The sequence below is a fragment of the Lynx rufus genome, unplaced genomic scaffold (assembly GCF_022079265.1).
Source record: "Lynx rufus isolate CCGP_SWC_20201006 ecotype Redwood Valley unplaced genomic scaffold, mLynRuf1.p SCAF_5, whole genome shotgun sequence".
NCBI lineage: Eukaryota > Metazoa > Chordata > Mammalia > Carnivora > Felidae > Lynx > Lynx rufus.
Window position 1 is genome coordinate 35,895,319 of NW_025814867.1, and position 26,125 is coordinate 35,921,443.

The window sequence follows — 26,125 nt, forward strand, 5'->3', positions numbered from 1 at the left end:
TGCTTAAAGACCTGCTGGGGAAGCTCGTCTGCTCGAGCCTGTTTCTCCCTGGCTCCCCTGTGCCTCCATGTGAACATGAGTGGAAATGGGCTTGGGAAGTTTCTGGGTCTAATCGTCTCAGCCCTGGCGGGGAGGGGGTGCAGGCGGACCGCATTTGTCCCAAACAGAGCTCAATCAGCATAACGGTCACCAGTGAGTAAGCATTTAATCTTTGCCAAACCCTGTCTAACAGGGATGCGTGTACTGTCCCATTGACTCCTCAGCATATACCCTGAAAGCTGTTCTTTTCCCTTTTGGCAGATGAGAACATTGAGGTTAAGATGCTGGCCTTAACTAGTTATATCCAGGACCTACATCAATCTCAGTCCCATCTGTCTGTAGACACAGATCTCCTGTCTCTTCATCTACAATGTGTCTCCAAGCAAAGGAGAATGCTGACCACCTTTTGAGACCATTGAAGGCTATTTTGAGAAAAATTTTGTAGTTAGAATCCTTCCCTCGTGTTGTGAGAAAAATGTGTGATTGGACATCGGGGCAGCCTTGAGCGAGGATTGTGGCTTGTGGAATGGTGTGGGGGAGGTATCACTCTTGCCACACAAGCCCACCTCTGGGACCTGCCTGCATCCAGAGTAGTGAGACCACCTCTCAGCCTTCTTAGATGACTCCTTGGGAACCGGACTACTGAGGATATGGGGCTTACCCAAGCACACACAGATGCTGAGAGGGAGAACAGTGGATGGTATTGGGTTTTCTGACTTAGAACCCACATGCTCTACCCCATCTCTTTGTAGACACGGGTCTGCCCTGGAACCACACGCGATCAGCCTCTTCAACTGATAGTTCTTTTAAGTTTTTGCAGCCTGCTAGAATTGCTCCCTGCAGGGAGTCAGCAGAGGGCGGGGCTTCAGAGGGATGGCTGTGAAGCCAGAAAGAGCAGAGTTCAAATGCAGGTTCTACCATGCCCTCAGCTCAGGGCCATTAGGGGAGCCACGTAACCTCTCTGAACCTTCAGATGTGGCGTCTGCAAAATGAGGCTCTTGTACCTGTCTCAGAGGATTGTCACGAGGTAGACCTGTGGCCGGCCACAGGAACGGGTCCACGGTACCAGTGAGGAGGATGAAGGAAGAGAAGAAAGAGAAGCTACTATAGTGGGTTTAGGAGTCGGGCCAACCTCTTGGCATCATTTTCTGACCGTGTGACCTTTGGCAGGTCTTTTGACATCTTAGCCTCAGCTCTCTCATCAGTGAAATGCCCCTCCTATGACTCCCTTCCCCACATGGATGCCAGGCAGACTGGGCTTTGTGAGAAGCCCAGCACAAAGACCATTGAATGGTGGTTTTCTTCTAGCTCCCTGCATCCCTGAGTGGGAGGACAGACCTAGCCAGCCCGGGCACCAGTGTCACCACCTGCGTGCCAGCCAGACACTTGGGTTCTAGTGATAAATGTGAACTATGGCAAGCTGCCTACCTCTCCTTGCCACACTTGTCCTCACCTCTAAAGTGGGCAGGAACAGTGTCCTCTTCTCCCCTCATCTGCTTCACATGGTACTTGGGAGATAGAGTGACCACATGTAGTTATGAGTCTTCCCTGGTCTGCCAGGGGGGCCCTGGAGTCACATTGTTGAGCATATCATGTCCCTTCAGATGTCATTACAGGGTTTGGGAGCGTTGACCCTCTATAGCCATGCAGAGGGCCAGCCATGGTCCTGGCATAACAGAGAATCTCTCAAAACTCCCACTCCACTCACGGAACTCCACTCAGGGCCAACTCTGTGCCAGGCGGATGGTGAGCCCCTAGGGACCGTGAGCTGGAGCAGTGGGGTGAGGGTAAGCAGGTGGACAGGTCAGGAAGAGATCATTCCCATACAGGGAAGTCAGAGCAGTCGCCAGGGGACCCAGGGGCTAGGAAAGCAGAGAGCAGGGGTGCCCAACCCTTTAGAAAGGCTTCCCAGGGAAGGTGACAAGAGGCTGAGACCTGAGGTGTCAGTGCAGTTCTCCAGGTGCACTGAGGGTGTGGGGAAAGGGGCAGTAGTGGAAGGGGCAGGGAGGAGTATCCCCAGGACAGCTTGCTGCTTACATGCTGCACTTACTTTAGGCCTTATGCACTGTCGTGCATCATAAAGCCTCACCACCCCCGCCGCAGCTGCATAATATTCCTTCACAGAAGGTCAGACGTGCTTGTCTGTGTCCTTGCAGTTAGATAGGGTGCAGTGTGATTGACTTTAGCTTGGCTCCATTTTCCTTTTTTGTGCACCAGTAAAGCTCTCTGTGCAAAAGTCTTTGCATTTTGAATCGCTTTCTCGGGAGTATGTCACCTGGGCCCAAGTACATGGGAATTCCCTGGCCTGAGATATGTTTTGCCAAGCACCAGTCCAATCATTTGTGATGGCCTGTGCGGCCCCGCAGTAGCATGAGTGACAGCCCTCCCCACCTTCACGCACACGCACTCCCGGGCTTCCAGTGTGTGTGACCAACTCTGCAGATGTGTACTGTATTTTCTGAAGAGACGATAATTCGGTTCCAATTTTAGAATGCCGTTCGGTGAAATGAAAAGTCCTCCAGGACTGTAATATCACCCAGAGTCACAGTCTTTTTATTTAAAAAATAAAAGTTTTGCGACCGTGTACAAGTGATCTGTAGATTAAGGAGATCTATATCGCCGGAGCAGGAAAAGTATACAGAGGACATCTTTACAAAAAGGCTGAAAATGTGTTCGTGAACAAAACTATAATCCTGCACTGCAGAAGCTTTTCAAAGCCATAAAACTAAAGATTCTTGAAGAATAGCTACTCCATCTTGCACCAATAATACATTTGTCCCAAGATAAGAAAATTGCCTGGAAAATGCTCATGTTTATTGGACATAAGAGAGGAGAGTTTCTATAAATCCAGGAGAAAGTATCCTGGTTGGTTGAGTTAATGATTTCCCCCTTGGGAGAATTATCCTTCAGAAAAGCTGCTCTTAAATTGCTTGGATTCTCTACCTTTCTAGCATCAATTCTGCCCGCTGTGTTTCTGTTTGGGAGTTGAGAGGCATGTGAGTTGAGAATCTTTGGAGACGAAGGAGTTGGGGAGAAAGTAGCAGCCAAGCTTTGGGTGGGAGTCCTGATTGCTGAACACCACAGGGTTCGCTTCAATGGCAGCACCGGCTGCTCCCCAACACCCCCAGGGAGCTTAGAGCCAGGGCGAAGGGGGACCACACAGCTTTAAAGAGGTGGTTCCCAATACTAGCAAGCTCAGAGGCCTTTTGGGGAATGGAGGCACTGGCACTGGCATCAGAGAGCCACACAGAAGAGAGTGGGTCCCCTCACAACACGTGGCTGGCCAGGGGCTAGCTGCACTGGGGCGCGGTGTCCAGGGGCTTGCGCCAGGCATGGGAGCAGAGGAGAGCCCAAAGGCTGTGTGCAGATCCGGGGGCCCTGGAGAAGCGGCACACACAGAGTGGATCCGAGCCTCTTCAGTTCACAGAGGCTGGAGCAAGCAGGAGAATCCACAAGGAATGCATCAAGGAGAAAGTCTGACCAAAGCAGGACGGCCAACGGAATTCCCTGAGCCCCAGAAAGACAGGTGCCTTTCATGAAACATCCTCGCCAGTCCATTTCCCAAATATTCAGTGAGCGGCTGAATTCAGTGAGAGGTCCAGGAAGTGTACCAGGTACTGGAGATTTTAAAACTAAACAGATATAGACCCTGCTCTCCCGGAACTTCTGATGGGGTAGCGGGGGATAGAGAGTTGCAGACAAAAAACAATTGCAGAAATAAATGACTAGTTTATTCTCCTGGTCAAAGCCACTTGCATGGCTAAGTCAAGTCCCAAATCACTGGGAGGAGGGCATGGTCAGGAGTAATCATCCAATGCACACAACCAGAAGTGGCTCTCTCCCCACTGAGAGCCCTGGGTCCCACATTCGTGGTTCTTCTGGGACTAGAACCTGTGCTTTGCCCTGCAGAAGGTAGAGAAAGAAAAGACAGCTTGTTGTCCTACCCTGCTGGGTCAGGTTCCAGGCAGTAAACAGGTCTCCCTTTGGGCGTCCTGCTTGGGGGGCAGAAATCCTTTCTCAGCCCCTTGCTGGCTGTTGGGGCATGAATGCAGTGGGAGGAGGAACAGGAGTTCATTGCCCATATTGTTCGGGCTAGTGACTTCCAAGTCTGTCTGCGCAACCCAGTCACTTAGGGGGATGGTTAAAATGACAGATTCCAGACCCTTGTCCTCAAAACCTTCCACTGGAATCTCCTAAGGTGGGACCCAGGAATTAGTGTCTTCAGAAGTTGTTTCTGGTGATTCTTCTGAGGCTAGCCCTGATCTTGCACCTGTCTACAGACGATAATTTGGGGACCACAGTGTGAATCCCACATAGATGATGTGCATTGCAAACTGTGAATTGGGGAGGAGAGAATGTGGTCCAGCCTGGGGCAATCATGGAGGACTTCCTGGAAGAGGAACTGGTTGTATTGCAGTCAGGCAGCAGTGACCCGTGAAGATTAGAAAGACAAAGAGAGTGAGATAGGAAATTGTCATAGTGATTGGTCCCGGTGAGAAGACATGATGGCCTTAAACTAGAGTGGAGAGACCTTGATCTTGGTAGCCATCTAAAATTCAGAAGCAGGAAGCCTTAATGGCCCTTTGCATGTGGAGGGTAAAATGTTACAATGCTCTGAAGTACTTCCTTCTAGATATAAAGCCTTTGGAAGTAAGTTTTAGGAAACTATTAAAATAGGGTATAATCTAGAAGCATGCTTCTTAAATCATCTGTGGTGAAGAACCAGGGTTTTTTTTTTTCCCCAATCACTTGTGGACCAGAACTTTATAAAAATATAATAGAAACAAATTTCTGGGGAAATGAAATAAACAGCTAAGACATTCAAACTCTAAACCCAAATTTTATTTTTATTAGATTCAACAAACATAAACTTCCTCTGCCAAATTGCTAGAAAAGTTTCTAAATGCTTACTGTTGATTTCTCTACTGACCTCATGACAGACATAACAAGCAGTTCAGGGACCACACCAGTCTGCAGACCACAGTAGCATTGTTCTGGCAACATGGCCTTGCCCTCACCCTCCACAAAATCTAAAATGGTTTGGATCATCTTTCCAATGTAGTCTGCTCAGCAAGCCTCCCTCCATGGTCCTTGCCTAGTGGCGTGGTCTCTCCTGGTTGACACTGACAGGCTGGGAAGAGGGTATGATAGAAGCTGCTGGCTGCAACCAGAAGCTGTTGTGCAGAAAGCTGTCTACAGTTTGCCAGGTGTTCCCAGAGTAAGGCCTGAAAGTGTTTATGTACATGACTCTGAGATCACCCTGGTGGAGATGTGAGGGTTTTCTCAGGCCAACGAGTCACAGTGTGAATTTGAGACAAAATTGAAACCCCTCTGCCATCAGGAAACCAGAGAGAACTTCATAGGCAGGACACAATTTGAGGACAAATTTCTATTTCATTTGGCATTTATCGTGATGTCGCAAGGGTGAGGGAGGTATTAAAAGGGTTGAAAATACATGAAGTTTTCCAGAGCTGGAGCCATATGTCAATGCACTTTCATCATTATATACACTTGCCCTCAGACACTCACATTCAGGCTGGGGTGTGTGCCTGCACACATATGGACACACACATACACACAGCAGCCACGTCTCGAATTTTTCCACTTTAATGCCTGGCAGTCTGTCATTTGGGGGCTGGCTGGGGGCTGGGTGGATGATAGACAGGCAAGGTGTGCAGTCTTACATGGTCAGCAACGAGGGTTCCCTGAATGCATATGATTGCCTTCCTCACCTCTGACAGCGAAATCGGAGTGTGTGTGCGTGTGTGTGTGTGTGTGTGTGTGTGTGTGTGCGTGTGTTGGTTTCCATATACCTAATCACTCATTACTGAGCACCTGTTATGGGCCAGGCACTGCAGTGATGTATAGGTATGCTCCAGAGCAGAAATGGGCCAGAAACAAATAAGTAAATAATTCTCCAGAGGGGAGGACAGGCAGGGATTATGTGGAAGCGAGGTGCTGGTCATCAAGGTGAGGCAGAGAAGGCCTTACAAAGTCATGAGTGAGTTGAAGCCTGGAGGCAGAGGAGGACCAGCCACAGGAAGGGCAGGAATTGAACACCCAGGCAGAGGCAAAGCCTTGAGGCTTAACCGGGGATATGGGTGGGCACAGCGGTGTTTTTCCCCTCCCGTGTTCTCTTTTATAGTTAATTAAGATATCTCTTTTTAGTAAGAATTAAAAGGTAATAAAATGATCTGACTTTGTGAAAGTAAAATATAGTAAATGGAAAGGGGTCAGTAATAAAGGAAGAGAGAGGATTCCTTATATTTGTAATTGAGTTCAGAGAGTTTGTGTTTTTGTTTCTTTGTAAATTGTGCCTGTGTAATTGTTTTTAATTGGAGAAGAGAAAGCCATGTAATTTAATGCCTATTAAATTGTGTAGGGGCCTGTTCTATGTCGGGCACAGGGCTAAGTGGTTTGCATTTATTTTTTTAAAAAAATTTTTTTCAACGTTTATTTATTTTTGAGACAGAGAGAGAGAGACAGAGCATGAACGGGGGAGGGGCAGAGAGAGAGGGAGACACAGAATCGGAAGCAGGCTCCAGGCTCTGGGCCATCAGCCCAGAGCCCCACGCGGGGCTCGAACTCACGGACCGCGAGATCGTGACCTGGCTGAAGTCGGACGCTCAACCGACTGAGCCACCCAGGCGCCCCAGTGGTTTGCATTTATTATCTGAACAAACCCTATCAAGAGCTCTGCATTAGGTGAGCATATAACCAGTGTCTGCCTGCTCAGGCAGAGAGGGAGATGACCAGCCCACCGTATGTGGTATCAAGTGGGAGACCCAGGATTCACACTTAGGTGTGACCCCAAGGCCCGGGTTCCTCCTTTTAGGGTGGATAACAACAATCCCCATTCTGCAGATGAAGAAACTGAGGCTCTGAAAGGTTAAGGAACATGCCCAAGGCTATTTAGCTGAAAGGCAGGACCAGTTACATAATTTGTGGGTCCCAGATGAAAATAAAAATGGAGGGCCTCTTGTGTGAAAATTATTTAGAATTTCAAGACAGGGACAGCAGAGCATTAAAGCAAGTACAAGGCGGGGTGCCTGGGTAGCTCAGCCGGTTAAGCGTCCAACTCTTGGTTTTGGCTCAGGTCATGATCTCACAGTTCATGAGTTCAAGCCCCACATCGGGCTTCGGGCTGGCAGTGCTGAGCCTGTTTGGGATTCACTCTCCCCCTCTCTCTGTGTCCCTCCCCTGCTCATTCTCTGTTTCTCTTTCTAAACAAATAAATAAACCTAAAAGAATTAAAAAATAAAGCAAGCACAAGGCCCTTCTCAGCACGAAGCTAAACTTAGAGCCAGGATTGGATGTCCCGCCTCACTGATTCCTCACCTCCTCCTGTCTCCTTCCAGCTGAATGTCCCTCCCCATAGCTACAGACCTATAGCAGCAGTTCAGGAAATGTAACAAGAAAAAGAATTCAGAAAAGCAAGGAATTCTTTCTGGGGTTTGGCTTTGGAGTCAGGTGGGCCTGGCAAAAGTCCCGAGTCTCCCACCTGTATTGTCTCACTTAATCTTCACGACATCCCCAGGAGATGTGGTTGTAATCTCCCCTCATTTTACTTGAGGAAATTGAGGCAGAGTATCTGGCCCAGCGTGCAATAGCTGGTTAACAGAGGAGGGTCTCACACTCTGTTGTCTAAGTGTCATCACGGCCCTACCCAAAGCCAGGCGAGGGCACAGAAGAACTCACCCCCAGGAGCCACGTGGGGAGAGGGGAGAGAAGGTGAGTCTCAGAAGTCAGCTTTTGTTACCATTTTACAAAGGCCTTGGAAGAATCTTTGGGGTTTTTTTTTTTCATTTTTTAACTTTTTTTTTCATTTTTTCCCATTTTTTTATACATATAATTTATTGTCAAATTGGTTTCCATACAACACCCAGTGCTCATCCCAACAGGTGCCCTCCTCAGTGCCCATCACCCACTTTCCCCTCTCCCCCACCCCCCAACAACCCTCAGTTTGTTCTCAGTATTACCTACTCTACAGAAGATCCCTACTCTACAGAAGTTCTGGCCCATGTGACACTACGCCCCCTGGAGGACACCCCATGACTCACACAGGTCTGACCCTTTCTGAGTCATGGCTAGGCTGCTGAGCTGTAGATTGGGGTGGTGGGTACCATCTAAATAGCCTCCTTCCATCTAAATAGCTTCCTTTGGCCTTGAGAAGCCCCAAGGCCATGGTGGAGACATCCTGGGATTCTATTCTGCTTTCTGGCTTTCCCCCTCCTTCTGCAGTTCTGCATTAACCATGCCTTTATTGTCTATATTCTGATGTTTTGATAACTGGGGCCCTGCTGACCCTGGAGGGACTCCCCATCAGGGCTAGCCAATTCCTAGAGATAGGAAACAACTTACCCTTTTGCTTTTCAAATGCAGACCAACCAATCCAGAACCCATACTCCCCTAATCACCCTCTTTATTGGGCTCTCATACCCTGTGCCACCATCTATCACCATCTATCTGCCCTAACCACCCCAGGGCCAGTAGCAGACAACAAGGGACAGCCCCTGTATACCAGAAGCTGCTGAAATTACACAAACTAGCATTTTGGGCAGTCTTTTTTTTTTTTTTTTTTGAGAGAGAGAGAGAGACAGAGCATGAGTGGGGGAGGAGCAGAGAGAGGGGGAGACACAGAATCACAAGCAGGCTCCAGGCTCTGAGCTGTCAGCACAGAGCCCGACTCAGGGCTTGAACCCACGAACCGTGAGATCATGACCTGAGCCAAAGTCAGACGCTTAACCCACTGAGCCACCCGCTTTATAAGACTGCATTTTTGGCATTCTTAAACCTGGTTACCATGCTTTGCCCATTCCTTCCCTTGGAAACCACAATAAAGGCCCATGCCCACAGTTTTCCCCCTCCTCTGCCTCCCGACTGACCGCATTGCTCCTCCCCATGCCCTCAGTGACTTGGCATAGCCCCACTCCTTGGGATCTGTGAGTGTAACAAACGATCTGTTCAATGGAACAGAATCCTGATCTGTTCGCCTTACCTTACTTAAATAAATAAAACCTATATTAAAACAAATGCCCAGGTCACTTCCTCCAGGGAGGCTCCATTGATCTCTCTACTACTCAGCGTAATTTACTTCTTCTCTGTTCCCTGGGACCTGCTCTTTGTTCCTCTGTCTGCCTAGAATCTGGCTGCTATCTGTGGCTGCTGCCTTCACTGTGAACCATCCAGTTAGGGGCTATGAGTCCTACTCCTCAGCCTCCCATGTCTAGGGCTCTGCCTGGCACACAGTAGGTGCTCAGTAAAGACCTGGCAACTGAAAAATGGTAAGAATGATACAAGAATGATAGTAGTAGTAATAACAGTAGCTCTCTGTGCCTGCTGCTTTTCATACCTTTCCCCCAATTCCACAAAGCAACTTTCCCGGGGGTTATCTTCATTCTACAGATGCAAAATGAGACTCAGAGAGGTTCAGTGATTTATTCAAGGCTACACAGCCAAGAAGTGGCAGAGCCAGGGTTCAAACCCGAGTCTGTCCAGCTGCAGGGTTAACAATCTTGAATTTAATTAAATTGAATCTAATTGAATTGAAGTTAATTCCTCATTGTGTGACCCTGTCGGAGGGTGGCCCTCTGCATGGATTAAGAGGTGGCAATCAGGAGTGCTCTAATGCTCTGAAAATGAACACCAGACGTAATCCAGCTGCCAAATGTTTTCAGAGCAGAATCTGGAGGGGCGCCTGGGTGGCGCAGTCGGTTAAGCGTCCGACTTCAGCCAGGTCACGATCTCGCGGTCCGTGAGTTCGAGCCCCGCGTCGGGCTCTGGGCTGATGGCTCGGAGCCTGGAGCCTGTTTCCGATTCTGTGTCTCCCTCTCTCTCTGCCCCTCCCCCGTTCAGGCTCTGTCTCTCTCTGTCCCAAAAATAAATAAACGTTGAAAAAAAAAAAAAAAAAGCAGAATCTGGATACTTTATGTCCTTACTAAACACCCATTTAAGGCTCTTCACTAGCTTTAAGGTGAAACCCAAACCGCTCACCCTCATCATCTGACCTCTACTTACTTTGCCAGGCCCTCTCTACTTCCTAACCCACCCCCAATTCAGATGCACTGGGTGGTCCTGGGGATAAAGGTGCTTGCTGCTGAGCAAAAGTACCTCCCTAGCTTCTCCCAGTAGGAAAGGAAGTCCCTCGGTGCCCAGCTCAAAGTTACCTATCTCCTGGAGAAAGTCCTCAAAGACACCAGATGGCCGATGCCTGCAGAGAATGTGAGAATGTCAGCTGCCTGAACAATCCTGTGCAGGGGGCCACCCCTTCCTGCCCTCCCACGCTCCAGCACCCCCACATCCAGCCACTCACCTTGCATGAATCCAGCAATTTTCTAGAACACCTGATGCTTCTTCAGCTGAGGCCACAAAGAGCTGCAGGCCCACGAGCACACAGTCAAGGAGAGAAGCGTGTTTTGACAGACCTGTGTCTTTCCTTTTCATCCTTCGGTGTCACTTCTGAGCCCAGAAGGGGAACAATTCTGAATGTCTTGGATTACAAGAACCCCCAACGCCTGTACTGTCCAGAAGTCTCAGATTTGCTTTTTTCCACCTCTAGGCATCTAATATGAGAGTCCCAAGTGGTTAATATTCTCCTGATAAGAAACATGTGTTCCCCAAATTTAGCAGGAATTATAATAAAATCATTATGTTTCTAAATCCTTAATCCAGGAGGAAGGAGTTTAATTCCTAAAGGCATTCTATTGTTAGCTTTTCCAGGAATACTTATGAGGTAATTGAGCCTGATTTATCAAAACAAGAGGTAGTCTGCTTCCTTTCTCTTCACTTAAGAAAAAAATTGAACCACAGTTCATAAACCAGTCTCCAGGTCCTTTACAAACTGGAAAGACTTTATTTCCGAGCAGGACAGCTCAGAGAAGTGTGGGAAGCTTGTAAAGCAGGGTGTGACACTTTCCTATTGTGAGTCTTCAACTCACAATTTAAGTAAGGCTAAGGGCTTCAACTGTGTTGGGCCCCTGGCCTTCAATGCTCATAACAAGCCCATGAGGAGTAACTAACTTGAATCTGCAGGTGAGGCAGTGGAGACTCAGGAGTCTGAGTGTATATATATATATATATATATATATATATATAAAATATATTTTTATATATATATTATATATAATATATGTTATATATACACATACATATAAGTATATATATTATATATACATTATATATAATATGTATGTGTTATATAATATATAATATATGTATTATATATAATATATATGTATATATAATATATGTATTATATATAATATATATGTATATATAATATATGTATTATATATTAATATATATAATATATATGTATATATAATATATAAAATATACATTATATAGACAGATCTGTCTATATCTGTATATCTATATCTATGTCTATATCTTTATCTATCTATCAGTATAAATCAAACATTCAAAAATGAATCTGTAAAAATTACACTTGCTCTCCCTCCTGGCAAATCCTCAGAATCATGGCTGAGCTGCTGCGAAAGAGCTGCATGGCCTTGGGCAAGTCATACCAGCTGTCAACCATGGCTTTCTCATCTGCACAATTAAGTTACTAATCACTGGGCTGTTGGGAGAACCAAACAAAAGAATAGATGTAGAAGTGCTTAGCACCTTGTAGGTGCTTAATAATTGTACGTCCTTTTAGTTCCTGCAATAAGTGCTATTGAATAAATGATAATTTAACAATAATGTATCTATTGAAAATAACCCTTGTGTTTGGTGCTAAAACGAGTCTGCATTTAGTCCCTCCCAAATCCTGGGTAGTAGGCACCACTTTCACATAAGAGGAAGCTGAGGCTCAGAGAAGGTAAACATTTTGCGGGAAGGAGTAAGGGTGGGGTTTGAACTCAGGCACACTGAATTTAGAGGTCATAGTCTTAACCATCTTGCTATCCGACCTCCAGGAAATGAGGATGAATAGACATTTCACGTGACAGAGGCTGAATTTGATGATTTGCCTTTTGCTCTCTCATTCCCCATCCCAAATTCCTTCTTGAAAAATGAAAGATGTTTGTGCGAGCTGCCCACTCTCTCAAGGACACTACGCTCAGAAAGCTTCATCGATTTCTTTTATTATATGGTTGCAAATTTGCCTGCTCCTCGTAAACCCTCAAAAGCAAGCCTCATGAGGTCACCAAAGCAGCTGCAGATGTGATGTTCCCAACTGTCTTTTGTACCTGATTTCTTCCCAAAGAGGAAATTTCACCCCTGCCAGGGGATGGGGAGAGGAATGAACCCTCTACTCGGCCTGTGCCTCCACTCACCTTCCCTTCAATATTTATTTGCTTCTTTATTTTCATTCCTTCTAAAAAGGACCTGAGGTAGAATGTCTCATCAAAGATAACCACCAAAATATCTAGATAGCTGCAGCGCCCCCAGAGTAAAGGGAATCAATACCATGGATGGCTTGGGCTTCTCCAATGAAGAGACTTCCAGAAGGAGGCAATGTGGGAGGAGCTTCTACCAGCAGAAGCAGCAGAACCTCAAAAACTGGTCCCTGAGACTCACACCAAGGCCTGCTACACAAAACCATTTTCTCCATCTTTCTAGCTGCATCTCTAAAGAAAGGGAGGATCCAGGGAAAGAGGGGTGTGGCAGGGAAGGGAAAAAGGCCTCCTCCTCCTTGATGCCGTTTCTTGTTATCAGGAGGGAGACTGTTCCATCATCAGTTCTGGCCCAGCTTCCTGCCTGAGAACAAAACGAAACAAACAAACAAAAATGAACATGTTATGGGCTGCTGTCAGGCTAGGTGGTTCTGTAGGACTGAGGTCGGGGTCAACCAGGGGCAGTACCGGCAACGGGGCAGATAGGCCACAAGTTCTTTCTGTGGCTCAAGAAAGGCTGCCACGGCAGCAGTCACGGCTAGGTATCTGTGGCTCCCCAGGTCCGCCCTGCGCTGTGACCTGGATGTAGCGTCATCAAAAATAAACATAGCAATCCCTGCCTTTAAGGAGCATCCAGGTGCTGGGGGAGGCAAGCACACAACTGAACCCTACAGGATTCATTCACGCTTTCTACCAACATCGAGTGAGCATCTACTCTGTGCCAGGCACCGGGCATGGAGCGTGAGGGGGACTCGGAGGAACCATGAAGCTTGGAGTCTAATGCTGTGTCGAAGGCTGAGGGTGTTGTGGAGCACAGAGGAGTGTATCTACCCAGACTAGAGAAAGTCAGAAAGGTTGCATGGAGTTAACAAAACAGAAAGGGATAGAAAGGGAGCTCTCTATAGAAAAAACAGCATGATCAACTGCACAGAGGCATGAAACATTGTACCTAAGACTCAAGGCTTGTCAGGTGTGGACTGCTTCTGACAGCTCTATGACCTTCAGATGCATCTGACAGGACTTCCTGTCCTCCAGCGGCTCATCTTAATTGAACTTGGGGCCTCTGGAGCATGGCTCAGAGCAGCTCCATGATCTCATCCTCCAGGAGGTGATGGGCTAGGCCAGACACAGTTCCTGGGGGCTCTGAGGAAAAGCATGCAATCAGGTACATTCCGTTTCGCATGAAGTCCCTATCCAAATATCCTCCTGTGGTAAGTTCCTGGTGACCAGCCTCACAACCCTGTGTGCAGTCTCTGCTCATGGCACACTCTGAGAAAATCAGACCTAAACTCAGATTCCATGGTTATCCGGAATGGAATGCAGGGGACACCTGTCCCCTTGGACTGAACATCTCCTTCCTTTCCTGCATGCCATGCACACTTGAAGCCCTCAGTCCTCACTCCAAGTCCACACTTGAGATCCGTGCAATGATTGTGTCCTATTTTATTGATGAGGTGCCTAAGGCTTGGAGACCTTCATTAACCTGCCCAAGAACTTCCTGACCAGGCAGAGTCAAACCAAGATCACTGGGGCATCTGCTTCTGACCTGCTTGTCTGAATCTTCCCACATACGTTCATCCTTGACATTCAGACCTCAGCTCAAACCAGAATTCTCTCCATCTAAAGCGTCTCTCTCTGTCACGACTTTTCCTTTTATAACACTCACCCTCTCAGATAGAATAGCACAGCCCTCCCCCCAACCCTCACCCCTCACCCCAGCTCCACAAGGCAGGGACCTTTCCTGACTCCACTGCTGCATCCCTGATGCTCCAAACAGAGCCTAGGACATGGAAACCCTGAACAAACGCATGCTCAGTGAACAAAGGCATCTGGCCCCTCCCCTGGAATTGCTAAAGATGGCAGCCAGTGGCCCACTGGGCACTTGTGAAGAACACTGACCCATTCAGGCCAGGCTTTCTCAGTTTCTCACAGGTGAGCGCAGGCAATGTCATAGCTTTTTATTTCTGCTTCAGCAAAAGGATACCTTCTAGCAAGGTTCTGTGTGACAAACATTTGCGATTCATAAACTAATAGTAGCCATAGGTCACATTCCTTGATTCTACCCACACGTCTGGCTTAGGGTCGAACAGACCTCTCAGACATGTGTCCTCACAGAGCGTGGTATGCCTGCCTCGTCAGCAAGAACTGTTGCCGGTCAGTGTGAGCATTGCCTGGACTCTGCTCTTTCAATTGCTGCTTTTGCTGTTCCGGTCAATTCATGTGTACACTCTCTCTTGGTGTTTATTTTCGTTGATTGCTCTATTTCGTGTGGTGCCATTTTGATCGTGGTTTTGTTCCCCTCCAACACTTGATCACCTCCAAATTATTTTTCCTCTAAAAAGAAGTCATAAGACCATCAGCCCTCCTTAAGTGAGCCACGGTCCTGAATGCTTGGGAAAGAATCCTCGCTCCCCACCTCATGACCCCAAGTAATCCTGAACTACTGTGCTCTCATATTTTGTGACAAGACATACGCGTTCCTAAAAAGCACCCCGCTAGACAAAATGGGGAACAGGGAGCGAGGGGCATAACACTCAGAAATGTCATCGGTGACAGATAAAAAGGGCACAAAGAAAAAAATATTAGCACAGTTTTACACACGTTAAAGGGTTCAGAAATATATTAGTACTACAATAAGCACGGCACTTCCCCTTGAAAAGACCTGGTGTTTGTATGTAGAGAGGACGGGGGAGGGTGGCAGTTGGGGCAGTACTGTGGCGGGACGGACGCAGGGCTCTCTGGATGGGATGGAAATTTGCAACTGCAGGTGCAGGTGGATGTGGCTTATAACGCATAGTGGGCTGCGGCACCGAGAGGTGCTGGAGGTGTGTCCACGGGCGTGTTTTGTGCATTCCTACCTGACTCAGCTCAGCTGGCTGCCGTTTTCTGCATTCGCCTAGTGTTTCTCCAGTAGGAGATTTTGCCTAGGCAAATGTGAAATTCCCATTATCCTCAAGTCATTCCCTAAGATGTCAATTGCATTGGAACAAATTCACATTTTCAAAGACCGTGTTCCATCAGAACTGGCCATACCTGATTGCCTTTAATGTTTTCCTCATTTATTCAGACTGGACCAAGAGGATTGAGTATCAGCCTGGCTCAGGGAGCGTGCCGCTTTTCCCCAGCATCCACCTGGAGACGTGCGACGGGGCCGTGTCCTCCATCCAGATCACCACGGAGCTACAGACCAATTACATCGGCAAGGGCTGCGACCGGGAGACCTACTCTGAGAGATCCCTTCAGAAATTGTGTGGTGGGTAAAAATGATATACAAAGCATATCTTATATTATGAAAGAATTAGCCCCTGCCAACCGCATCGGCATATATACCTCCTGGATGATTATTAAGTTTACTTACTATGATTAGGGGTTCAGATGGCACAGGTCTGGGCACTGGGCACACCTGACCAGGTCCCACCATTTACCAACTGTGTGGCTGTGGGCAAGGCATGGGACAAAGCCTCCTCTCTTCATCAGCAATTAATGACACAATGCACTTGAGACAACCTACCGTGGAGCCTGAAGAAACACGGGGTCTGTTCCACTGTGTTGATTTGAAAGAGGCACCTGATCAGGGGCCAGGGTGAAGGGTGGTGTCTTATCACTCGGGGAGCGGTCAGTTTCCTCTCCCAAGGGACCCCCTCATAATTTGCAGAGCCCAGGCTAAGTGAGAATGTGGGGCTCTTGTTCAGAAACTCGTAAGAATTTTAAGGCTGCAACAACAAAGCATTAAACCAAGCCAGGGACCCAGGCCAAGCATGGGACCTATGTGACAGCTTAGGTGGCATGCCAGTAAAGCCATCCTGGCCGCCCACACCAGAGAAGAAGAGCTGACGTGGGGGCGGAGGTGGCCCAGGTGAAGGTGTCCCGGTGTGACAGAAAGAACCCACTGCCTCTGTGAGGCGAAGCCACAGGAAAGGAGCTGCCAAGAGCAAGGAAGCGAGACTGATGAAGGTGCTGCACAAGGAAACCACTTTACCGAGCAGCAACTTTGTGCACCTGCTACGCTCTTCACATGCATCGCTTGATTTAATTCTCTCATCTTCAGTGCGAGGAGGCTGTTATTCATCCATTTCTAAAGATGGGAAAGTTGAGGCCCAGAGAGGAAAAATGGCTTGCTCACGATCCCAGTTAGAAGGTGACAGAGACAGAATTTGGACGTAGTTCTACCTGAATGAAGGCTGCTTAGCTCAATATCTTGAGGAGACAGGCCAGGCCTTGGGAGCTAGATTGTAAATCTCTTCAGTCAGCCTGTGGAGTGCTCAGTACAGTGGGAATGGTCCCATGTGCTTGGTAAACCAGACCGTTGATGTGTTGATGGGCCTTGGGGTGAGGTGGGCGACATATATTTCGTTTGTCTCGTGTTCTCACCAAGAATATTCAGGAACTCCCATTTGATTCCCCAGCTGTGCTGCGGGGAGCTTAGAAAAGAGCTTGCTCTTAGACTAGACCTGTATTTGGGGGTAACTATATCTCCACAAAAGGAAAAGGACCCTCCTAGATACAATGCAGGCTGCCATCCACTCCTGGTGACCCCTCCACTACTATTGCTGGGACAGTTTCCCTCCCTCAACATTGCTGTGCACACACACACACATGCACTCATGCGCACGCACACACACACACACACACACACACACACATACACACACACGTCTTCACCCACCCTGCTCTTGCCCAAAGAACCAGGTGCAAATTTTAGAAGTGAATGTGGAATGGACCCTCTTTAGGCTATGTCCCATTTATCATGTCACCAGGCTGTCAGGAAGGCCTGCGGGAATGGGGCTTCTCCAGAACAATGCAGTAGGCTGGGGAGAACATCACAACTTCAATATTCCAGACAGCTCCTGCAAAAATGGATGGAAGGGGCCCACAGTATTCAGCAAACTGCCTCCAGCCCACGTGCAGAGAAGCCATCTCAGACATCTTACTCTGAATGAATATGCCCTTTCGCTCCCCATGCACCTGGATTATAAGTCAACTCGACCCGTGCCACGGTGGGTTACAGTCATTTCCTAAACCCCTCCAGGTTAGAAGGAGGTGATGGAATCAGGTTGTTAAAGATCAGATGGGCCCAAGGGCACGCACTTGTGATTTGATTTTGAATGTTGCTGGGGAGAGCAAGAAGGATTTTCTCAGGGAAGAAAGTTTAGAGCAAAATTGCATCTGGTTGTTAACACAGCTTATTCCTTCTGGGCTGCCAGCCTCGCCTTGCAGGAGGCACGTTCATTCAATGAGGAGAGCAGGTTTCCCCCAAGATGTGAGCTTACCTGGTTCCAGGAGCAACCCTTTATTGGGGGAGCGGTGGGGGAGTCTGGGTGTCTTTCTCGTGACCTCCCCGGTAGTGCCACCCACTGCCCTTTGGGGACTCTGTCCGAGTAACAGGATGGGTAGGAACATTCTTGCCTCCATGTTAGGAGTCTGAATCTTGAATTCCGTGGAGGGAGAGCTCTGGAAAAAAAGGCAGAAGCAAATGAGTGAAACCCAGATGCGCATCTGCTGCTAGAGTCAGCTTTGGAGAAGGCAGCTCATCGGACCCCATGCTCTTTCCCAACTGCAAGGGAAATGCAGGCTGGGTCACATATAAAACAGAGTCTGGGTTATCATTCCTGCTCCTGTGGGCAGCTTAGGTTCTGGGGACAAGCTTCCGTGTGTTTTCAGTGGATGGTAGACAAGTTGCTTGCGGGCTCTCCCAACTAAGGAGCAGCCATGATACTTTCAGCCTCAGCAGTCATGCATTTTTCATCTTCCAAATCTTTATTGGTTTTGGATGGAAACAGGGAGACCAATTAGGATGTTATTGCCATGGTCTAAGCAAGAGATAATGAGTTCCTAACCAGGGGAGTGGCAGTAGGGATGCCTTTAAGACAGCTTTAGGAGGCAAAATCAGCAAGCTAACCAATGATTGATCAGCTGTCAGGGAGAAAGAAGAAATTAAGATAGACTCTAGCATAAGCCTCTAAGTGGACAAGGGTGCCACCAGCCAGAACCAGGAATGCAGGCAAGAGTAGATTTAGGGGGACTCTGAGGTCAGGTGCCTGTGGAACATCCAGATGTGGGTGTCCAATGCTAGCCTGAGTCTGGACGCTCCTGCGGCCCGGCCTCCACCCAGCAGGTCCATCGTCAGAGCCGGTTTCTTCCTGATGTTGCACCTCTTCTTGGCCAGGACACCTCCTCTGACCCCGTGCCTAGCTGGCTCTCATCCCTAAATCTTGGCTCATTTTTCTTCCCACTAGAATCTCTCCCCTCTTCGTCGACCCAAAACTTTCCCTTCAGTCAATATTCTCCTGCCCACTGTACACCAGGGAGGCTGTCCAAGGGGTGCTTCCTGGGTCCCTTTGAGTTCTGGCAGGGGTGTCTCCATGGAGGGGCATCTTGCATGTTTGGTCATTGCCCACCTGCCTCCTCCACCTGTGATGCCGGCTCCATTAGGAGCTGTGATAGAATCCTGGTCAAGGGGAAATCTGACAGTAGCTAGCTCAAAGCCAATTGTCAGCAAGTATCCGACAGGTGCAGTAAAAACAAAGGTGTCCCCTTCAGCTTGTAGAACACAGCCTAAGATGATCCCCCACTAGCCTTGCTTTACATAAAGCCAGGCTTCTTGACGAAGTTGGGCAAACTGCTTATCACTTGCTCTGAATTCAGAGATCGAGATGAAGGGCTCTGTCATCTCAATACCAGACTTTCCAGAAGTGAAGTGCCACAGGACTGCCTTGAGTATGAGATGCCCCATGAAGCCCTTAGGAAGACCTCTTGACCAAATTAAATTTGACATTAACATCAGCCCCAGGAAAGGCCCACGGCGCTGCCCCTAAGTCAGTACATATTATAGGAAATAGAAAAGCGGTCTGTGATGCACATGCCTTTCCTAGCCCGGAGGCCAAAGGCTAGTCCTCCTAAGGATCACGAGGCTCCTGGCAGCTGGCCCACACCTCCACATATGTTACCTGGGTCAGCTGCTTTGTCTCTCAAGTCAAGAACTTTGAGGAGAGGCTCTGTTGCAGGAAAGGCCACAGGATGAGAGCATCCTATTAAATCAAGTGGTGATCTGTCAGAGCACTTCAGATCACCAGACATTAAGTTGTTCTCAGGGCTTATTCATTTGAGAGCCCAGGAGATTTTCATAGCTGATTCGCTCATTCATTCTTTCATTCCTTCATTCGTGTTTTAATTTAACAAATATTTGTTGAGTGTCCAAATGCCGCAACTCTTGAGGTTATATAGAAGTTAATAAGACCGCTTAACAATTCAGTCTTCTGGGGGAGACATGTTAAAAAAAAAAAAAAAGTTAAGAGGCTCCTGGGTGGCTCAGTCGGTAAAAGTCCGACTTAGGCTCAGGTCATGATCTCACAGCTTGTGAGTTTAAGCCACACGTCGGGCTCTGTGCTAACAACTCAGAGCCTGGAACCTGCTTCGGATTCTGTGTCTCCCTCTTTCTTGCCCCTCCTCCATTCACACTCTGTCTCTATTTCCTTCAGAAATAAACATTAAAAAACATTTTCTTGGAAAAGAAAAAGTTAAGATCATCTTCTACTATACCATGAAGCTTAACAGAGCTGCTCTCATTCATAATCATGGTCAGAGGCTTTTGTACCCCAAGAATAGCCCAGCTACAGGAAGCTATTGTCAGTTTCTCCAAGATGACTTTAAAAGGCTGAGCTTCTAGGGGGTGAGTGTCAGAACCCTAGATGTAGCCAGTACTTCCATTCTCAGAGAGCAGCAGTGGGCCTACTGCTTAAAGGAAAATCGGTACACACCTACTGGAAATCAGATTAAAGGGCAAAGGGCTGACTCATAGAGGATAGTGAGTGGGGAGCTTCTCCATGGATATGCCGATTTCTTTGGCATCATTTAAACAGCTGTCTTACAGTAGCCCTCCCATGTTGGGCGTAAGGATTTTACCTGTAGTGGCCTTGCACAAGCTGGTCAGCAACTGAGTCTCTATGGCCCTGCTTCAGGAGCCTGGCTGACCGCCCCTCTTCCAGGGCCCAGTTTGCTTCACCTGGAGATCCAAGTTCCCAATGGCAAGGCCTTGCAGGAACCCTTCTTGTCTGGGATTCCAAAGGTGGAATGACACTCTGAGTAGGGACAACAGCGTGTGAGCTCCTGAAAGGACATCAGAAAGTCCTCCCAACATGTCCGTGTCGAAGGCCTCCGGAAGAAGAACTGGGAATCGTAGGCTCTGATGTCGGTCACTTACGTGGATAATCAGGATCGCAGGTTATGCAGCAGCCACCAGTGACTCTAAAATCATATTGGCTATTGTTATTTTATTGGTGTTTATTATTGGCATATTATTATTTTATTACAAAGGTTTATTTATCATCTCTACCACATGTTCTTCTTGGGTTGACTGTGGCTCTCTTCCACACGGCCTCCCACTGGGATCTAGGCTAACAGGTAGCCTTTATCTAGAGCACTGTTGATCTCATGACGCACGGAAAAGATGTGGAGAGCCATGAACTGTCTCTTAAGGCTTCTGCCCTGAGAGGACACATCACTTGCACTCACATGTTGTTGGTCAGAACAGGTCACATGGCTCTGTGACATCAGTGGGGCAGAGAAGCATGTTGGGAACAGGGTGCATTCGACCACCACACAGTCCTAGTATAGCATTTGCCAAGAGGGCTTCCCTGTCCTCCCCTGAGACTCTGCCACTGACCTGTTCTACCCACCAATGGTAAAAGATCTTCTACTAGGTCCCAAAAGGTAGGGCCAACTTCTATTTTGTTCGTTCCTGGCTTCTCGTCACAGTGCCTGGTGTAACCTAGACATTACATGAATATTTATTGAAATAGTATGGAGTTGATATTGCAATTGGAAGAGCACGCCACAGAATGAGGCCTGCGTCTTTTAAAAAAAAAAAAGTTGATTTATTTTGAGAGAGAATGAGTGGGGGAGGGACAGAGAGAGAGAGGGAGAGAGAGGGAGAGAGAGAATCCCAAGCAGGCTCTACACTGCCAGCACAGAGCCTGATGTGGGACTCAAACCCATGAACCATGAGATCATGACCTGAACCGAAATCAAGAGTCGGACACTGAACTGACTGAGCCACCCAGGTGCCCCAGAATGAGGCCTGTGTCTTTGATTACAATGATTCCTCGACCCTGAGACCCTCCACTTATTCCTGCCCTGTGGCAGACCCCGAGGAGGCATGACCTGAGGCTCCATGTCAATTACCATTGCCACAGGCCCAGCTTGAGGTGCTAAGAACACTCTGCCCTCACCAAAGTCATTCAGAGCAGAATGCAAACCCTGCAATTAAGAAGTTCAGGGCCCCTGGGCTCCATTTTTGCTTTCACAGCACAGTGTGTCCTGAAATCTATCTCATTCATACATCTTTATCTAATTGCTGGCTCAGAGAGGCTTCCCCATTCTACGCCTCGGGGACCTTGACTCACACCTCAACTCTGGTTCCAAGTCCGCCACGCTTAACCTGCAACTGCTGTGCACCGTAACAGTGTGGACTCTAAGCAGCCGGGTGGGTCCCAGGGACCTTCACAGAGGATTCCCAAAGAGCTCCTTAAATACACCCTGATTCCAGATGATGCGGCACCATCTTTGCAAGTGACGCGTCCTGTTTACCCACAGCTTTCCCTGAGATCCCTTGAGGAGAGGAGAGAGAGAGAGAGGAATTTTGGGAGAAAGTAAGTCTCTCTTAGTTTGTTTAAGTGCGCTGAGAAATGAAATACAAGCTGTTGAGTTTGGTGAAGTCTGCACCATCTGGTTACTTACAGCTTGATGCTTTCTGGTAGGCAACATCTGTGGGTTAGGCAGGGTGGCCCCGCCGCTCCCCTTGCCATGGAATCAGGGAAGCCTACATCAATGGCCTTACCAGGGCACATGCTGTCTTCACCATGACTGTCTGTGGACAGCCACCTGTGTAGGAGGGTGGGATCCCAGGGGCCTATGCTGTGCGCTTGGCAAGACACCATGCTGCATGGTAGAATGAACATTAGCTGGGCCTGCCTCTAGCTAGCTGTGTGGCTCTGTGACCTTGGTCAAGTCACTTGCCTTCTCTGGGCTTTGATTTCTGTTTATAAAATGTAGCACAGGTTACAAGATCTCCCTCCTGGTTCATTGAGGCGGTGCAGTGGGGAGCCTGGGCTTTGGAGCTGCAAAGCCCTGGTGATGGGCCCACTCAGTAGCTGGTTGTGATCCTGGGCTTACTGAGCCTCAGGTTCTTACCTGTAGACTGGAATCATAATAGTATTCGCCATGCAGATGAATGATTAAGCAAAAGCATTGTAGTACTTAATTCAGGTCTGGTGCTCAGTGCCCCAAACCAGTCCTTAGGAAAATAAATAATAGTGGTATGGTGCAAAGCTGGCATTGGCAGCTACCAGGCACACATGTTCGCACTGGTTCTGCTAGACTGCACTGGATTCACTGGCCTGAGCTGGAAGTCTAGGAGCCCAGAGCACTCAGCCTGCATCTCTCTGGCCACCTGGAATTTCGAGAACTGACACAATCTCTGAGAGTGCCCCGTCATGGGGCCGTCTCCACGCTGGACAAATCCTGGTCTCAGAGCCAACTCACCTGTGGGTCCAAGAAGCAGTTGCCATGTCGCATTATTCTGAGGGTTCTAAGAAAATGAAATTGCTCCAAAAGACCACGTATCTCCCACTCCCCAACCACCCTCAAATCTCTGCCTGCTACCACCCATATAGATTTCTTTCCGATACCTTTGGAGGCTGATAACCCTTAAGGCTTTGTTAGGCATATTACTGTGAATCAACTTAGCAGAGAAATAAAATGCATACCAGACAAGGCTTCAGGGACATTAGATAAGAACAAGGAAATATTGGGGCTCCTGGGTGGCTCAGTCGGTTGAGCATCCGACTTCGGCTCAGGTCATAATCTTACAGTTTGTGGGTTCGAGCCCCGCATCAAGCTCTGTGCTGACAGCTTGCTCAGAGCCTGTAGCCTGCTTCAGATTCTGTGTCTCCTTCTCTCTCTCTGCCCCTCCCTGGCTCACGCTCTGTCTCTGTCTCTCAAAAATAAATAAATGTTTAAAAAAATTGTTTTTTAAAAAGAACAAGTAAATATTGATGAGAGGTGTGGGGACAGACATAAGGCTGAATGGGCAGGCTTACCTGGGCATTGGATAGATGGCCAGAAGTATCTCATGGAGGCACTGGGTGGGAAGAAGGGCAGTTATAAACATTAAATGAGTGTCTATTAATGGCACTGTGTATCAGGCATGGTACCAACCCCAAAACCCTAGGAAATACACATGTAAATAATGCAGTCAATACTGCCCACACTTTCCCCTTGATAAGCATAAGCCGCAGGGTGATCATGGATTGGCAGACAGGAATCTCCCACCCTCTCAGACTCTGTGGCTCCTGGAGGCCTCTCCTAGGGTGAGTCTGTCACCCTAAACAAAGCATCTGGCTCTAAGGATACCTATTTTTCACATAGCATAACTTTCAGTTGCAAACCAACAGGTGCTCAACTCTAGACTTGATCATCTGTTCTAAGGCTAGAGGGAAAACTGCTTGAACCTTTCCCAAGAAGTATATTGGTTTCTAATATGGCACCTTCCTGAAAGGTTCTCAAAGGTCATTTTAACTATAGGAGATGTTGGTGGTAGCTGACTTTGGAACCCAATCCCTAGGTAAGACGAGATTCTGATATACAGAATTCAGATGTCCAGTGACCTCTGACAAAGATCCGGTAATGCACGCAACCACTGTCCATTAAGCCCGTCAGCTTTTACGACTGACTGGTTGGAGCCATCCTGGGAGAGCACTGGCTTCCTGCACCATGCACACCTTATTCCCTGACAGTATCAGGAAGCCCCCGATCCTTATCCTTCCCTAAAGAGCTGAGCCCTGCTCCTGTGTGGGACATAAAGATGCAGAGAGCTCTGCTGACAACTTTTGAGCTTCATTGGGAAGCCGGTGGACACCCAAGCGTTCTCCCACCTGAGGCATCCAGTCTTCTCTGCCAGGCTGGCCACCCCTGCCCCCCTCAGCTCCGCCCTCCACAAAGCTGTTGGTGTGAATTTCCTAAGACATAAATCTACCTGGGACACTCCCACTGCTTCAGGCTTAGTCTTCGTGCATTACCCTGGAATCATAACAGTAGCAGAAATAAAAATAGTTACAATAGTAAGGATAAAGTCACAGGTAACATGGAGTGAGCGCTCACCGCGTGGCCAGCATGCTGCTTCAGGCTCTAATGCAGGCTCCCATTCAGTCCTCACAACCACTGGGAAGGGAGATGTCACAGCAGGAGCTGGACAGGCAGAAAGGCTAAGGGACGTGCTCACAGTGCCAAGGTCAGCAAGTCATGTTACAAGGCATCAAATTCAAGTTTGCTAACTTCTGAACCTGTGTTCTCGACCACTGTACCATTTGGCCTAAACATAATGGTTGTAAAAAAAAAAAAAAAAAAGTGTGGTGGGTACAAAGTGGCTCACACTCCTTATGGCATCGGGACCTAGAACTTTCCCCAATCACAGCCCTGATCACACTGTGTCACAGCTGTGTGTCCACTTGTTGGCTCTGAGCTGCCCCAGGTCAGAGGCTGTGCTGATTCACCTTTACATCACCAGTGCCTAGCAGGGGTCTTGGCACATGGTCGGGGCTCAATAAATGGCTCATGGGTTAATGGATGGATGAATTCATTGGTCCACATCAAACTCTGGCCTTCTCTGGGAACTTCTCTGCTTATGAAAGCCCACCATTCTCATTTCCCTAAATTCCAGCACCGTTTTCCTTATATAATATAGCTCATTGCACCTTATCTTGTCACATATAACATTTTTGTCTGCATGTTACTGATGCTTTCACCTCTGCAGACCATAAGAAACTCGGGGTGGGGGGGCAGGTGTGGCCTTTGGCCTTTCTTTTCCTGACTCACCCAGCTCCAGGTTGGCTTAGATCTCTAAGTAGATACACTGAGTAGTTCATCCCGACCCAGGAGCAGAAAATAGAAGGTGAGGACACCCAGCCCGTGAGGAATAACCCTTTGTTCTTTCTGTCCCCCGTGCACTGCAGGAGCCTCCTCTGGCATCATCGACCTCTTGCCATCCCCCAGCGCGGCCACCAACTGGACAGCAGGACTGCTGGTGGACAGCAGTGAGATGATCTTCAAGTTCGATGGCAGGCAAGGGGCCAAGATCCCTGATGGGATTGTGCCCAAGAACCTGACAGACCAGTTCACCATCACCATGTGGATGAAACATGGCCCCAGCCCCGGTGTGAGAGCCGAGAAGGAAACCATTCTCTGCAACTCGGATAAGACTGGTGAGTCTGGAGCCCACCCCTTCCAGTGGCTGCCCCTTATATCCCAGCTGGTTAGGCACGGACGCAGCCACAGAGGATGTGGGAGGAAAGCAAGAGCATGATGGGGGCCTGGGAAAATATTCTTGTCTCTGGTTTTCTGGCTGCTGATTTTCTGGGCTTGGGGTAGAGCAGGACCAGCAAAGGGGGAAGAGTAGAGGCACAGACACAAGGCAAAAGCTGAGACTGGTAGTTTTCAAACTGGGTTCTTCAGAACTCCAGCCTCCCCAGAAGTAACTTAGGGCTGCTACACATGAAGGGGGTGGGGGTAGCTGGTGGGGGACACCGCATCCTTACTTCAAGCAAGGCAGCTTCACCTTCACTATGTTATAGACAGTAAGACTTCCAAAGGTTTATTTTCAGTGAAAGGGTCATGCTCATTTTCAAAGTCACCGAATGGTAGCTGACTTTGGCAAGGCGTTTTCCCCACATTAAGCCTGCACAAGGCAGTTCACA

At 48.2% G+C, this 26,125-nt stretch overlaps 1 protein-coding gene across 1 annotated transcript in view; it reads left to right on the forward strand.

The window, feature by feature from the left end:
• Nucleotides 1–26,125, forward strand: part of CLSTN2 (calsyntenin 2) — a 397,891-nt gene that overhangs the window by 276,127 nt on the left and 95,639 nt on the right. The window contains exons 6-7 of the mRNA XM_047100142.1: nt 15,445–15,630; nt 25,385–25,633. Coding sequence (XP_046956098.1) covers nt 15,445–15,630; nt 25,385–25,633 — 435 coding nt within the window. The remainder of the gene's footprint in view (nt 1–15,444; nt 15,631–25,384; nt 25,634–26,125) is intronic.